The 16,356-nt window shown below is 44.0% G+C and overlaps 1 protein-coding gene across 11 annotated transcripts in view; it reads right to left on the bottom strand.

Moving 5' to 3' along the window:
- kif1ab (kinesin family member 1Ab) overlaps positions 1-16,356 on the bottom strand; it is a 61,527-nt gene continuing 45,171 nt past the window's right edge. For 5 of the 11 annotated variants that reach the window (XM_035422354.1, XM_035422359.1, XM_035422356.1 and 2 more), the window contains 23 exons: positions 16,105-16,223; positions 15,833-15,918; positions 15,589-15,724; positions 15,222-15,384; positions 14,408-14,498; positions 14,048-14,166; positions 13,888-13,943; positions 11,540-11,648; positions 11,243-11,309; positions 11,054-11,138; positions 10,789-10,894; positions 10,219-10,242; positions 9,706-9,820; positions 8,847-8,980; positions 8,672-8,733; positions 8,422-8,567; positions 7,624-7,821; positions 7,421-7,492; positions 6,933-7,051; positions 6,672-6,815; positions 6,242-6,434; positions 5,496-5,614; positions 1-4,732 (listed from right to left, as the gene is read on the bottom strand). In XM_035422354.1, coding sequence (XP_035278245.1) covers positions 4,690-4,732; positions 5,496-5,614; positions 6,242-6,434; positions 6,672-6,815; positions 6,933-7,051; positions 7,421-7,492; positions 7,624-7,821; positions 8,422-8,567; positions 8,672-8,733; positions 8,847-8,980; positions 9,706-9,820; positions 10,219-10,242; positions 10,789-10,894; positions 11,054-11,138; positions 11,243-11,309; positions 11,540-11,648; positions 13,888-13,943; positions 14,048-14,166; positions 14,408-14,498; positions 15,222-15,384; positions 15,589-15,724; positions 15,833-15,918; positions 16,105-16,223 — 2,506 coding nt within the window. In that variant the 3' untranslated portion in view covers positions 1-4,689. The remainder of the gene's footprint in view (positions 4,733-5,495; positions 5,615-6,241; positions 6,435-6,671; positions 6,816-6,932; positions 7,052-7,420; positions 7,493-7,623; positions 7,822-8,421; positions 8,568-8,671; positions 8,734-8,846; positions 8,981-9,705; positions 9,821-10,218; positions 10,243-10,788; positions 10,895-11,053; positions 11,139-11,242; positions 11,310-11,539; positions 11,649-13,887; positions 13,944-14,047; positions 14,167-14,407; positions 14,499-15,221; positions 15,385-15,588; positions 15,725-15,832; positions 15,919-16,104; positions 16,224-16,356) is intronic. The other 6 variants (XM_035422357.1, XM_035422361.1, XM_035422364.1 and 3 more) reach the window with 2 other exon arrangements.

Below are 16,356 nucleotides of genomic sequence, written 5' to 3'. Positions count from 1 at the left end.
TTGCAGTGTTGCATAAGATTCACGTTTATTTAATATCCGACAACGTGTTAAGTGTACACAAACATCTGAAGACTCTGAACTCCAACACTCAAATAGTTTGAGACATTGATTAAACTACTGCCCATTCAGGATGGTACAAATGGGATACAGCTGTATAATACACCGTCCACAGCAATCATGTTTATATACAGAGCAAAAAATAGATGAAGAAGGAAAGCTCGAAACATGACACATTTAGTTTACAGAGCTGAGAGAGAGAGAGAGGAACCCTTGGGCTGCTGTTTCGACAGAGAAGCACAGAAATATAAAAAGAAAACGTTTTATTAAAGGGGAGCTTCGTTGACAGCTACAAGGGCATGCTGGTAGCTATAGCAGGTGTTCCAGTTTAGGAAATTGTAGATTGGGAGCAATGTCTACATACATGTGCCCAATGCGTTTCAGGATGTCATGTTCGAGGCTGACTAACACCTCAGAACAGTACTTTCTACGAAAAAATGAAATAAAATAAATCTGAATACCTCTCCCAGCCCACAAACCCTGTTCTCTTAGCCCCCTCACATTTGGTTGGGCTAACTGTTACTGGAAATGTAGGTCAACATACAATAGTATATTCTAAAAGTACACTTGCAGCAAAAGACGTGAAAATCTGTTGCATAGAACGCATGGCCAATGTCGTGGTCGATGAAGCAACCCTATTCCTTTTTTTCCTTTTTTTTGGTGAGCTGACAAAACTGATCACACCTCAAAGCCAATGTATGGCAGCACATGCAAAGCTATGTGTCAACATTGTACATGTATTTAATGCAGTCCCCACTACACTGGAATCTGAGTCCAAAGCACAAATGGGTAAAAAAAAAAATACACCTGACTGAAATTCTGTAAACTGCCAGGGAAAAGCAGAACTTTAGCAATATGTCCAATCAAAATGTAGCCAGCCTATATTGTAGAGTAGGTCATATCAAAGAACGCTGCTTCTCTTAGTATATCTGACACCCATCGCTTTTGCTCAAGAAGTCAGGGCCATCGAACAACCAACTGCAAATCTATACTTAAATTTCATCACCTTGTAAGTTTGTTCACATTCATAGTGGGAGATGAATTAAATGTTATGTATATTGGAAAAAATATCGATATCGATAACTTGATATCATCAGCATGCTTTTGTTTGCACATTATTAAAAACAAAATTGATAATGGTCTGTTGAATTCTAGGCTTAGGTAGCATTAATCCAAACATTTTAAAAGCTCCACGGTAAAAAGACTGAACTCAACAAAGACAGAACAGAACAAATCAACTTCAAGTCTACTAACCTGCCAAAGGTTTTAGATGCAGCATGTGCCTAAACGGTTACAATTTTTGTTCTTCAGTTTAAAAAAAACTTAAACCATGGCCTATTTCTCAGATATTACAACTTGTGCAAAATTACACCCTGCAATATTAACACGAGATAAGGAAAAATAGACACATGCTATGTCAAGTATCTGTTGTAGACCAACTACAGCCAATAATCTTACTATCTTTCTTCCGGCAAAAAACCCATAACCACCAAATTTCTCAAAAATGGCAATGCTTCTATTATGAAATATCACAGCATGTCAAGTAATCCATTATGTTTGAGTGGTTTGACGTCCAACAGAAATCTTTTATTGGCCTTTCTCTTATCAATCGCGTTGACCTATATTTCCCAGAGTGCACCGTGTCTCTCAAACTAAGCATGCTCTATAGGTTGGCTGGCCTTAGGCACACTTCAATACCCAGTGCTATCAGAAATAGCCTGGAGATTCAACCAAATAATTCCTCTGCAAACACCCTAGAACAGGACATGCTCCATTAGCTGCCTAGCTAAGGACATGTCCATGTAACAGTGCCTGTTCTTACAACTGCAGCTCTTGAGAAAGGTAAGACATGCAAAATCTGGCAACTACACATTTTCAGGGATGATGACCTCTTTAAAAACTGCCTGGAAAATGTTCTTTGTGGACTGCATTCAGAGTTCTCTTAATCAAACAACAAAACTGGATGACAAGATCAAATATTGCATCCAACAACTGAAGGACTCCATTCTTTTCTTTGTAGATGCACTCTATCACCAAGCAGTTCGAAGAATTTCATATTTCAAGCACACTCCATTTTGCATTCTCTATCATAAACCATTGTCTGTTCTGAAATATCTCCATGGTCACGAGGGTGACAAAGACAAAAACGTGATATTCCATAAAGTTCTATGATTAGGCTGTTTATCAGGTGAATAAAAAATAGAAAATGAGGTATGTTTAGTTGACTGCTGTACAATCACTTCATGCAAGAGTGAAGAAAACATAAGTTTTTACCTGTTTTGCATGCAACTCAAATAAATACAGAATCTCTTCAAGCTCTGAGGCAAGAAGAGAAATACTGTGTCCTCCCCCTCTCCATTCCGTTCATTTAAAAATCTCTGAGAGCAACTGGTGCACACCAGCCAGGGGCCATGTTGAATTCTACTCCGAGAGGATTGGATGTTTTGAGCCACTTACACAGGATGGCAAGGCGAAAGAAAAAGGCCACACAAAATCACATCGCTGATCAAGAGCTGACCTAGAAAAGGTGAACTTTGATAAAAGCAAAGACCTTCCGCAAGCTTCGCTTAAGGAGCCAAACATAGAACCATAGGGACTGGAGTCTCGCCCCAATTTTTGTTCACCAGAGCTAAACCTGGATGCATGCATACAGTACGTGGGCCAATATGTCTCAAGTGCAAAGCCGGTATGCATCTGTATAAATCTTTTATCGATATTAGCCACTTTAAGATATGCTTATAAAGTGGCATTCTATGACAACTCATAGAGGCACATTGAGTTCATAACATGTACACTTCATTTACAACAAAAAGACGACGTATACTTTTTAACATATGGAAGGTGGGCTATATGTGCCACATGATGGTAAGAGGCAAAGTGAGCACAGGTGGTGATGGGGACCACGGCAGCAGAAGAATGGAGCGAGTGACGTCACTAAGCCAAAGGAAAGAGCGACGGAGAAAAGGAGAAACGCTACCAAAATCCATCAGTACAGACGCTCAACCTTCACAGATCCTATTTCCAATCATGCTCTGCAATGAGGGAGGCTTTGCAATGTCTTGCCATATAATGAAATCAATTTGTCACTGATCAGCAGCTTATAGGATTTTTCTTCGAGTCATATGTCGGAGTTATCGTGTTTCTTTTTTGTTTGTTTTTTACTTAAATCTAGAATAGGTGACTCTGTGATATCAAATACACTACTGAAAGCATGAATAAATGCTATTCATTCTGGGAACTCTATCCTGCTTTACCCGTATATTTAACCCACTCTAAGATGTTTAAAGCTAGCTAGATTTTTTTGGAGTAGTGGGAGAGGCATTGCATGTAAAATATCATGACATTCTTAATTAAGAACAGTAAATGCATCTGTTTATAAACACTCTACATAGCAGCTAAATCCACTGTTTCTGACCCTTTTTTAGCAGCGTTCTGGTCACCAAGAAGAGCTAAATGAGCAAAATCCCAGGACAACAAATGATAAAAAGTGCCTTATGCAGAAAATTCAATAGTTCAATAAAAATATAAATGTCTTTGTAAATAAATGTGTATCCAAATAAATATCTAAATAAATATTTAAACACTAAAACACAAATACAATCTTTAAAATGCTAATCAAAACAAGCAAAGCAAATAATTCAGTGGGGGTGTAGCTTATGCTCACCATAAAATTTGTTGATTGGGTATTTCTTGCATTTAAATGAACTACTTTATTTTTATCAATGAAAAGAGGAAGGGATTGTGGGATATCTCTATGTCTTGTGCTGTAAAATTTTCCTATTGTGTCTTGGTCTTCATGGGAAAACAAAGCGAAAAATCTTGAATGTCCTACAAAAAACGATGAGACAGTGTGCTTTTGAGACAGCTCTGTCAACTCTCATCCACGATCCAATCAAGGACGATTCGGTCTTGTTCGTGTGGAAATACGAGATGCTTGCTCTGGCTGGGTCTGTTGAAACACCCCTACGCTGCACCGAATAGTACGCATTTGTTTCATAGAGTGCACTGTTTTAAGGACAGATCCGTTACAGTAAAGCTGAGGTACAGATGTGGTTTGGTGGTTTGAAAACCATGGGTTTTTTTTTTGAGAAACAAACGCAAAGTGAAACATGGTATGCGGTGAAGGGAAGGACAGCTCTGTAGAGGGAGACAACTGACACCATTGTAGACTCACACCATTTCCCCTTCAGCACGAAGAGAGAAAAACCAATACACTGTTGAAGCCTATACAAGCAGCTACTCTGGGAACTATGAACTGTTACATTAAAGACACCATTCCTCCCCTCATCCCTCTCTCCCCAGACTGAGAACATTCCAGTAATGTGATATCTGGGTACCCTGGGGAATGAAATTCAGATGACTGGCCATTGGTAACAATGCCTGACACACATCAAAGGCTGCTGGGCCTGGTTTAATGTCTTGGTTCGGTCGTGTCGAACTGAGCATGTGCAGGAGCAGGCAGGTTACGAAAGGGTATTTTGGGGAAGGGGGGGGGGGGGTTGTTTCAGCACAGGGGAAGGGGGTCGTGTTAGGTCAAGTGATCTATATACAGGGTTAGTCTTAAGTCTTCTTCATCATGATTTTTTTTCTTTTTTAACAAGACTTGCTGGGGAAGGAGGACGAGAGGTCGATTCACATCCTCATCTGTCCAGCTCTTCTCCTGGAAAGCTTTGACCTGGGAATCAGAGGAAAGGGTTAGCAAAATGGAGTGCATTAGAGGAGAGATCCACAGCACTATGAGATAATGCATCGGCTAACGCCTCACACTCACACTCAAATGTAACTGAAATGTCGGCTGTAATGTTGACTCATGTTACTAGGGAGGAAGGGAGTAATTGAAGCCCTGCCTTTTAAAGAAGATAAAACACAATTGCAGCTCATGTGCCAAAACTACAATGTAACCACTGAAGATCACACGTGACAGAAATGTCTGTCTTACATCATTCTTAATGTTATGTCTGTTTTCCTTTTTCAAGTTAATTGGTTTGCAGGTCCTTTTTCTTTCTTTTCTTTATATCAAATTTAACAACATTGTGAAAACACTGGGCTGCACATTTGATATTTTCACTAAAAGCCTCAAAACAGATTGCATTAGTCCTTGACCACCGTGATTATACCTTACATTACATTACGTTTTACAATAGGGGCGACATAGCTCAGGAGGTAAGAGAGGTTGTCTGGCAGTTGCCTGTTCGATCCCCCGCCCTGGGCGCGTCGAAGTGTCCCTGAGCAAGACACCTAACCCCTAATTGCTCCCAATGAGCTGATTGGTATTGCATGGCAGCCCAATGGCAGCCTTTCACCGTTGGTGTGTGAGTGTGTGTGTGAATGGGTGAATGAGAGGCATCAATTGTAACGCGCTTTGGATAAAAGCGCTATATAAATGCAGTCCACTTACCATTTACAATATAAACAGATTGTGAAAAGCGCTGCATTACCTGATGGACCCTGCCAGGAGAGGATTAAATGCATACAGCCAGTCATGCATCTCCTTGTCGTTACTCGCTTGGAGCAGTATCCCACGATGCTTGGTGCACACCGCAAATGTATTGGGAGTCTGCAAAGGATCATGGGGTACAGTCTGATAGGGTCTGGATTCTGCAGCAGCTCACAGCTCTTAGCAAATACCACACGATGAACAGTCATACTCATTTGTCAATGAGAATTGCCAAGATAGCGTTTTCCTTTTTTTTTTTTTTAAATTATAATAAAACAAGAATAGTATTGAGTAATATTTCATGAAAATAATTACATCAAATCCAAAAAGGTAGCCTTATTAGCATTACAGTATCTGACATACATGTATCTTCAGAAAGAAAATAGAGAAAGACTGACATCACTGTATAATCTGAGCTCCCCACTCAACAATTTATTCAGAATATATTCCGAAAGGTATTTACACACTAAATTTATAAACACACGCATAATTCTTCCAAAAAGATTGATGACAAAAACAAAAGAACACATTCAGACAGCAGGGCTGGGGCCAACATCATTTCAATTCAGTTAATCAACTGAAATTCAATTCATGAATTGCAATGAAATTTCCACAGAATGTTGTTTCAATGCAAGAACAGAATTTGAATTCAATCAATTCCAGAACTGATTGAACTAAGGTGTAATTGACCTGCTGGGAAAGGGCTGAGAACAATTCCAGTTGGGATCTCTTCTGGCTTTGACTTACCTTCAGCATGGCCTGCTGGTCTTCGCTGTACTCCACCTGGGCAGTGGACAGGTTGATGATGGCCCTCTCCATGCTGTCCTTCTCAGTGTTGTAAATGTACACGTACGGCCGGCGTACCACCAGGTAGTGCTTCACCCAGCCGTTGGTGTGCGGCTCCAGGAAGTGCAGGTAGCCTTTCTTTGATACGATGGGGCTGCGATTGCACACGGGGGAATTAATATATGACCATTTCACTGATTAATTATAACGGTCTTTCGTTCAGACATTTACACGGCAGGTGGCATGCATTAGGGTTAGAGACAACCGTAAGGTCTGAGTCAGTTGTAGTTTTTTCAGGAAAAAATGCACAAATGAAAAAAATGACTACAATTCCAGGCCATACTGTAAAGTTGAAAACTAGCCCTCCGCCGCTGGTCCACAGCCATCTCACCTGACGCGGACCTCCTGGATGTCCGGGACGAAGGCGCGGACTCTCGTCTTGGCCTCCGGACCTTCGCTGGGGGATTTCTTCATCTCCTCCTCCAGAAGGGGGTCCAGCTCGGGGGAGAGAGCGCAGGAGTGAAGCTCCGGGGTTCTGGAACACAGAATCGTGCATGTTTAGATGGCATCATGGCACGTCGGCTCTCTCCTCTGCGTTTCGCTCTCTCGCCGGTTTGGGACGTGTCGCACGACCACGCACTCGGCCGCTGACCTGAGTTCGGGGTTGGCGTAGCCGCCTTCCACAAGCGAGGGGCAGGTGGAGGACGGGGTCAGAGTGCTCAGGGCGGAAGCGGAGGTGTCCCTCAGCAGGGTCACTGACATCTCAGACAGCTGAAACACCACAGCAAGAGCAGTCCGTCAGAATGCACTGACACACCAAGCAACCAATCAGGCTCTAGCATGACAGCCCATCACAAACTAGGTCTAAAGCAACCACATCATTTCAGCAATCATTTCAAAAGTTCCATTTAATTTAATCTACAGCATTAACTGAAATTGATAAGAGAATCCATAATACAGTACCCTTTCTTGTTATATTTTGAAACGGAACTTTCTTTTTTCTTTTCGTTATATGTTAGGGTCTTAGCCCTAATGTTTTCTGCTTTTCCTCATTGATTGGCTGAATGATTGACTGACTGGTTGGCTGGCTGATAAGTAGATTAGACATTAATTGACTGATTGATTGATTGTGGAGCTTACCTTGCCCTCACTGGCACTGCTACACACCTGGCTGTACTCCCTGTTGAAGGTGTGGGTGAGCAGTCGCAGACACTGAGGAGAGAGTAACAGCAGAGAGGTAAGGGATGACAGATAATTGACTCTGCTAAACACACACAGGGGACGCTGAATGACATGGGGAAGGGGTCCAGGGGTGAGACGCTCAGCAGGGGGGTGGCGGTCACCTTGGCAGCCAGCTCCCGCTGCCTCTCGTTGGGGCTCTCCAGAGCCGCGCTGGGCCCCAGGACGCTGCTGCTGTCGGTGGAGGACTGGGAGGATTCGCTCAGGTCCTCGCTCCCGCACGACGACAGCGAGTCCTGGCCAATCAGCAGGGTGGACTCCAGCTTCTCCCTCAGCAGCAGGTAGTGCCGGGTCTTCTCCACCTGCGAACATACACATGTACACAGCTGTGAGCACATCTGCAATTATACACAAACACACACACACACACACACCTACACACACACACGCACAGACACAGATGTGAACACAGTTCTCTACCTGCAAGCAGACATAATCATACACTGCAGTTTGTACGTACAGATGGACACATACGCATTACACAGGTAATGCCTGCGGTTTCTGGTCTCCTGTCTGTTCTGGTCATCCAGTGGTGGAATGAGCTTAGCATTGCACTAAGGACAGCGTACTCATGTGACACATACAGAAGACCCACCTCTTCAAATTGTACCATGGCTCCCCTGGCCCTCTTTAGCTACTCTATTTCACTTTTTGGAATTTAATTTTTGAATAGTAATGTTATAGGTATAACTGTATAAAGATAGGTTAGCTGTGTTTACTTTCATTTACAATATACATTTTTAGTTTGTTCGTTCAACTTTATGCTTAACGATGATAATTGGGCCTTTTGCACCAATTTCTTTGTCTTCTTGGCTATATTGCACTTTTTGTTCCAGAGGCTAAGACTCATGTTCTCCACATTTGCACTGCATACGTGTCTGCAGAAGAGCACCCTCCCCCACCTCTTGCAGCAGACTGAGCTTCTCCAGCTCCCATTGGTGGTCCAGAATGAGGCTGTCGCTACGGGGTCTCCAGCCAGCCAGGTTCTCCTCCCCGCGGACGTAGGCCACCGAGGTGTCCAGGACCCGCCTGCGCCTCCTCTGCATGCCTGAGGGAGACGCCCCCGAGAGTGAGGAGAGCGCGCGAGCGAGGGAGGTGCTTTCGTCACACCGAGCGCTGAGCGCTGAGCACGCACAGAGCTGAGCCACTTACCTGGGCTGCCGGCGTCGGCCAGGTGGCACAGCCTGACCTCGTACACGCCGGTGACGCGGTTACTGCAAACAAAGGAGACAGGAGATTCAATCGCCGCTCGGGTCAGCGATGTCACAGAAGCGCTCGTTCAATTTAACAAAAGGCCAGCCGTCGGAGCCGAGCCCCGGGCCCTCACCCCTCGGTCGCCTTCAGCCCGCCGCTGCCGAACAGGTTCCGGATGGAGCGGGAGGCGGGCAGCTTGGCATCCCGGGAGTGGAACACCATGCAGAAATCTTTGGTGATGACGGTGGGCTGAGCGCAGCTCTCCATCTGATGCAGACAATCGCAACCACGCGGTTAGTCGTTTGGAGCTCAGTCAAGAGCGCGCAATGCCACAGCATTTCAGAACAGCCCTGACCATTTTTTAATTCAGAAGATTAATCCGTAGATTAATAAAAATGATTTCGTCATTTTAACAATTTGTTTAACCCAATTCTTCATTCTTCACATTTTCTAAATTACATTGAACAGATTTCCATACTTTCAGCAATTAAAACCCTGCTAATTTCTCCTGTTACAACATAACTGAACAAAACGATTCTATAGAGAACTAAAAGTCTAATTAAGAAAGATTTACCTTCTAAAAAAATCAGAGACAAAAACAAATATGCACCACATTCAGACAATTAATTAATCGACTTGCTAAATCCACCGTTGTATTAGCAATCTGTCAAGGGGCAAATGCAGGTGCCTTTAAAGGGAATAGAAGATGACGCTCTGATTGGTTTATTGCATATTACGCCCAATACACACTAATTAATTAATTAAGCCAATAATTCCAGCCCTTTTGAATCTTGTGCTTTACTTTGCATTTGAACTGTCAGCCCCGAATCTAGCAAAAGTGGGTCTGGCCACGCCCTAAATGCACTTGCGCGTTGCGCTTTAGACCATGCGCTAAGATCGTTAAAATAGAGCCGCCACCCAAGACAGGGCAAGCATAGCAGAGTAAAGGAACAGACAGGGATTAAAAAAACAGATCAAACTGTTCCACTCACTTCCAAGTAAGCAGAGAGGGTGATGTAGATCTTCTCCCCGCAAGGTGTGACACGGTTCAGCTGCAGGGAGTTGTGCATGGAGCTATCCCAGGCGGCCTCAAACCGGTAGAAGGTCCTGTCAATCAGCGCACACAGCGAGCAGTGACGCATGGGCAGATCTTTTCTTTTTGCAGTTATTGCAGTAACTTTGTTTCTGAATGACTTTAATGGCTTCTAAACAGCAAGAGACGTGTGTGTGTGTGCGTGTGTACGTGCATGTGTGTGTGTGCGCGTGCATGTACATAATAGGCGAATGTGGATGTATGTGCATTCAGGTATCAGCATCTGACATGAGAACATTTGTTTAATTCCTCTTATAGTGTCCCATTAGATTACTGGGAAGCCCCATATGGTGGCCGTGGTATAAGCTCCACTGCACACCGTACTAATGAGGGGCTGCTAACCTGGAATTCAGTGACATATGGATGATGGAGGGAGAAGGAGAGCACAAGACAAGAAAAGTATGAAATATACCTATGGTCTATTCCCAAGGAAATGCTGTGAGAGAGAGAAGCAACCAGAAAAAGAATCAAATGTGAGAATTAGGCAGTATTTAAAGCAGAGAGCTGTGACTGCAATTTCCTGCAGACTGCAAGGCATGTTATAATATTATCACGTATTCATCACAGGAAAATAATATACAGGGACTTATTTTTAAAGCTTTTGCTCTTCAGCATGTGACAACCTACGCTTGTCATGACTTTCAGCAACACAGTGGAAGATTTATAGCTATAAATGTAAAAAAAATTTATATGGAGACAGTAAGTAACAATTCCAACCAATAAAGTATTGAAATTCTTAAAATTTGCACGTTTTGATATCAATTTCAAACAAACCCTTTTGCTGACGGGTCTACCGTATGACCTTCTGCTCATTAAAAACCAGTACAGTCATACCACAATAGCGTCACAGTGCACTAGCATTAGGCTCATGGCCAATTTTGGATTTTGGACGATGAGGCCTCCAGATGGCAGCCGCACCAGCACCTTCCACAGATGCCTGACAAAAAGGGGAGGGGTGCGGGAGAGTGGGCGGGGCACGCACTTGTCATCTTGGGAGGGGCGGATGTACCCTGCCGAGAGGATGTTGAGAGACAGGATGTTGGGGTCGATGATGGTCTCGTCAGCCTCAGGGGTGTTGCGAATTCGGCCTGCAGGGGGGGGGGAAGAGGCCGCAGTGGGGTGAACGCTACGTTTTCACAGGTCGCTATCGCATGGATCAAAAATTCGTTACTCTGCTCGTTTGCCCCTCCCCCTCCCCCGAACGCCAGTGTTCCCACCTGCAGCGCTAACCGCACGCCCAGACTCACCTATGACCAGCTCTCTGACCTCCTTCCACTCGATGTCGTTCCCCGTCTCGTGCACTATGGTCACCGTGATCCGCCTCTGAATGCCCTGTGATAACGACGATAATAATAAGCGCTGCACAAGGGAAGTCCAAAGATCCCAAAGCTTCCTGCGGGCGAGCAGTTAAATAGCGGCGAGCTACAGTACTGTACCTGGTGTAGCAGGAAGGTGCCGTGGCAGGGCATGCCCCCTCTGTGATCCACCACAGCAGGGATGTAACTGGGGAGACAGACCACGTACAGCATTACAAACACAAAATGGCCGCCAGTGTTCAGTGAGCAGCATTTCTATTTTTTTTTTCATTATTTCTGCACGATATTTCGATGAAAGATCATAATTTAGATCACAGATTTTCCTTACATGGGATTAATTATTCCCAAATACATAATGCTTTGGAAGTCTACATTCCCTCATGCATCAGCTAGATTTTAAAGGAAGAGCGCACTCACTCTCCATTGGCTTCCAGCTCGCAGATCTCGAAGAACACCATGAGGTCATACTTGCAGTGGCAGGGCCCGGCCGTGGGGCGGGTGAGCGTGCTCAGTTTGGTGGCAGGCACTGCGGGAAAACGGCGGAACGATTAAAGCCGTGTTCATCCTCTGGAGTTAACGCCCACAAGCAAACTTCATTCAATCCATCAGCAAATCCATGTTTATTTCTATACATATATGTTCCAGAAGTAAAGTCCAGTTGAGTCCATTTGTAAAAAAAAAACTGTTAAATTATTCCCTGACCCACAGGTTATCGAGCTGGAGAATGTGGGATAACTAAAAGAACAGCCTGTCAGAATCTGCACGTCGCAGACAGTACAATGTCCAGTGTTAATTCAATTCCAATAGAGTATACATGAATCCAATAGGGACCACATGTACTCACATGTACTGTACATGTAGGAGTTGATTTAACACAGAACATTTTTCAGTGCACTGTTGGCAAGCACAAAAGCAATATCACATTTCAATCTGGATGCGGTCAGGGAGAAGAATGCAAGAATAAACACAACAATCAGCTAACACGGTGACACTTGCAAATCCATGGAAAATCTCTATTTTCTCATATGATGCCAGTTTTCATATAGTTGCATTCTATTACTTTATCATAATGGACAGAGATTATTAAATTAGCGTGTCCATATAACATGAAGGCTAGCGGAACTGTCCAGCTTGTACTGTAAACTGATGCCTGAAATGGAAAACAGGGAACTGCACTCAAGGAATCTACTCACACAGTTAATGATACCCCATATACAATCAATGAAGACCACATCCTGTCTGGTATGCAAAGCCAAGAATCTACAAGAAGAAACGTCTTTGGAATATAAACTGTTTTGAACCGCACCTGGGTGTTCACATACACCACAGAATCCACAGAAAGTAATGGACGGTCCAAGTGAATTCTAGGAGTGCAAGTGAACATTCAGACAGCCCAAACAGCAGGGGGTGCCAAAGCAATACAGTGACCATAGAGCAGTACCAGCAGGCAGAAGAGTGACTGAGGAAGAGGAGCCCCACCCAACCCCAGCAGGGTCCACGTGGAACAAAACTGCTTTGTCAGGACGGCAACGTCATCTCCGCTCCACTGGGAAAAGGCTTACGCCTTTGGCCCGAGTCAGTATATTACCAGAAATCGGGAGCATCAGTCATAAGTATTCATAAGTAATTAAGTGAAGTGCCCTGGAAAGGTATGACTCACATTCTAATTAGATCAATCATATGCAGGGCTGAGGCCCACACCCCTCCTGAACGACTACTGGTCCCATAGATCAGTGGAGCAAGCATTATCATTGAACTGCCACAGTCGGAATCAAACAAATCATTTTGGACACAAAGAAAATATATTTCCTTCAGACGGACAATCCGCCTTCCTCCACAACTGTGATGACTCCTCTCGGCAATGTCACTCAATCAATCAAATATTATTTATATAGCACATTTCACAGCAATTGCCACAGTTATCCATGACAATTGCTGTGACATTATAATGTGTATTTATGTGTCTCCATGTGACTTTCCAGTAGTATAATCACAGCCCTTTCTGTGGCAAATCATCAGCAGACCCATTATAGCTCTCATTTCATCAAAGAAATTGATGAAAGATTGAGACAGAAAAAGAACCGGTAATGAAATCCCAAAATCCCATCACTTCACTACACCATCACCAGCCATTACCACAATCAATTTTTGTTACAAATAGAATGACAGAGTTCCACTTTGCATTAATGATGCCCTCTACATCATGGATAACTGGTAAAATAGAAGTTTCTAGTATCTCTTCAAGGGTATAACTTGGTACCTTCTGAGCAGGAAGGTGGGAAATCTTAAATTATTTCTTTGTGTCTCACACATGGACGTTACCAACCCGGATTCTGTGCTTTGATTACAGCCCAACGCATAGAAAAGGAGCTGAGCATGGGCGAGAGCACCAGACTTCAGTCCATTCAAGAGGAAAGAGGATACTAGATAATGGAGGATCAGCTCCATCTGTTTCCCTGCTCTGAGAGGAACCCCATATTAGCTGGTTAAAGTCAAAAAGCCATGAGCCATGGTGACAAGGGTGACGCAATGATAGCATCTACAGAGAGGAACTAGCTCCAGGTACTCACAGGAAGTGAGGCCCATAAAATATCAGTGTTAAAAAGGCTCTACCGCTACCACACACTGCTGAACTTTCAAAAGTTCATCAATCGTTTATTTTACATATTCATTGTTTGTGCAGGTATTTTGATCTGAAAGGACAATAGCACTTATCAAAATGGCACATTTATGTGTGACTACACAGTCAAAACCATATTCCGTACCTGGTTTAGACAAGGGCATAATTCTAGGAAACTGTCTTCTAGTGGGTCGCAGTGGGCTGTAAAACACAAAAGGAGCAACATTTCAGAACGTGAAAAATGTAAGTGCCGTAAAAACCTTAACATTGCACTCACTGCCACATCATTGGATGTAAATTCCAACCTTATGAGATCTTTACAGAGTGGTGGAAATGGCTGTTTCTGGTAGTGCCCAAACACCTCAAATACAATGGGCTGAGTCTTGATGTACTCCACGAATGACTTGGTCACCTCGACCGCAATCTGCAAGAATGCCAAAAAGAACAAACTGCTGTTGTGCTGGGGAACAAAGGCTCTCATGGTAAAATCACAACACCAAGTGCTCATGTTCACCATAGAGTCAATATAAAAAGTGCTTACGTTCACCATAGAGTCATTAGTGCTTACATTCACCATAGAGTCACTACACAAAGTGCTCACATTCACCATAGAGTCAATATACAAAGAGTTTACATTCACCATAGAGTCACTATACAGTTCTTACATTCTGCACATGATAGAAACCCAGAGGAGGACCACGGCCTGTGTTCTTCAGTGGCTCTGTGGAGAAGGCTTCGTCATGCCGGTGAATGAAGCTGTAAAGGGCCAAAGACCAGACGTCATACCAAAACAAATCTGTGGTTTACCTCCACAAAATCAGAGATTGATAATCACATTACCAATCGCACAACAGCTTTGCCATCAGCTGCCAGTCAAACAAAACCTTTCCAAAAAGCTAATCATCCTTCCAGACCATCTGTTCTAAATGAGCTTTTCCCATAGATTAACAGAGGCAGAACATGGGTGGAAAATACGGACAGGGGGTAATAAGAGCACATAATGTGGTGTTTTGAGTGGACTCTGGTTATGTGAACTGCTATCACACTGTGAGATGCTAAAGCTAATTTAAGATGCTTGATACTTCTCATGACATCTAACTCTTTCACAAGCTTGTGTGTTTGACTGATTGTTTGAATTTTTGTAGTTTGATTGTTCTTTCTTCTTTTGGTTTTGCTCACTTTTTTATTTATGTCTACTTTTCTATTTCCTAATAGATTAATTATTATTGCTGAATTTATGTTGTCTAAATGTTGGACCTTTTTATTTTCTTTATGTATTTCATCTATTTATCACACCTAGTAGCTACCTGCCAAATTATACCAAATAACAGGTCTATAAAATAAGACAAATTATCACTGTCTGCACAGATCATATCAACTTTGGCCAGTTAGGTGGATTCCAGAGAAAAACCATGTCTTTACCAATGGACAGGCAGTTTGAGCAGAGAGCAAATTCAGTCTGAGGAGACGGGCACTCACTTGAACTGGCAGAAGATGTCTGCATACTCGGCTGAGATGCTGGAGGCCTGAAGGACCGTCACTCTGAAGGTGAAGACGCTCCCGATCCTCAGGTGCTCCAGACTGTCTTCCAGTGGCCCTTCTACATTGGCCTTCAGAGGGCTCACGATTTCCTCAGCGTCTGCTATGGAGGGGAGTGTCCAGAAGGTCAAATAGAGTAGAGTAGAGCAGAGCAGAGTAAGGTACAGCAGAGAAAAGTAGAGCAGGGCAGTACTGTACATATTGTAAGTCAATAAATAAGCAAATACAGCAAAGATAGCCAAATTTAATAGCCATAAAATTGAAAACCAGAAATAGTAAAGTTGTTCAGTGACATTTGCTACATTACCTGTGCAGGTGTTATTGTTGACCTCATCTGCTGAGGGTCCCATGTCTGAATTCTGCCCTTCCCCTTCAACGATGCGCAGCTCTTCCTGGGACGTCCCGGAGCGGGACATGCCCGTCGAACAGGACTCTGTCTGGAACTGGCCGGTCAAAGGAACAGGTAACTCGAAATGGAACCCAAAAAAGAAAACATTTCTCCTGACCACGATCCACAACCCCCCACCCCCAGTTAAGCTGCGACAGCTCACCTTCTCAAATTGCTGGTCCTCAAAGGAAATCTTGGCGGTTCCCGACTGTCGCACGCCAGAGCCGTAGTCAGGGGCCTCCTCGTCGGCTGGAGGAAAACACAAAAGGCCTTCGCTTCACTTCTCCATCTAGTTACACACAGCCCGCTCCTCATCCCACTTCAGCTCAACTTGGCAGGGAGAGCGCAAACTCAGCTGCTGACCCTCCTTTATAATGAATCTGAAAACATCTCAGAATGTGTGAGGGAAAGAGCTCCCCGTCCTGAGGACCTTACCCGAAATCGCCTGCACGGCAACCCTCAGGAAGCCTTTGACCTCTCCCTTCTCACTCACGATGGCCACCCGGTGCACCAGGGGCACGGGGTAGAGCAGGTTACTCAGATACACAAAGGCCCTGTGTGGAGACATGGAGGGGTAGAGTGGTGGTGGTGGTGGGGGGGGGATAAGGGAATGGTGGGAAGGGTATGTTGGGGGGGTGGGGTTGGGGGTGGAGACAGAAAGCACAGAGAGATCAGGGGAACCGCAGA

The sequence above is a fragment of the Anguilla anguilla genome, chromosome 6 (assembly GCF_013347855.1).
Source record: "Anguilla anguilla isolate fAngAng1 chromosome 6, fAngAng1.pri, whole genome shotgun sequence".
Classification (NCBI taxonomy): Eukaryota; Metazoa; Chordata; class Actinopteri; order Anguilliformes; family Anguillidae; genus Anguilla; species Anguilla anguilla.
Note: the sequence above shows the minus strand (reverse complement) of the source record. Positions and strands in the feature narration are given on the sequence as shown.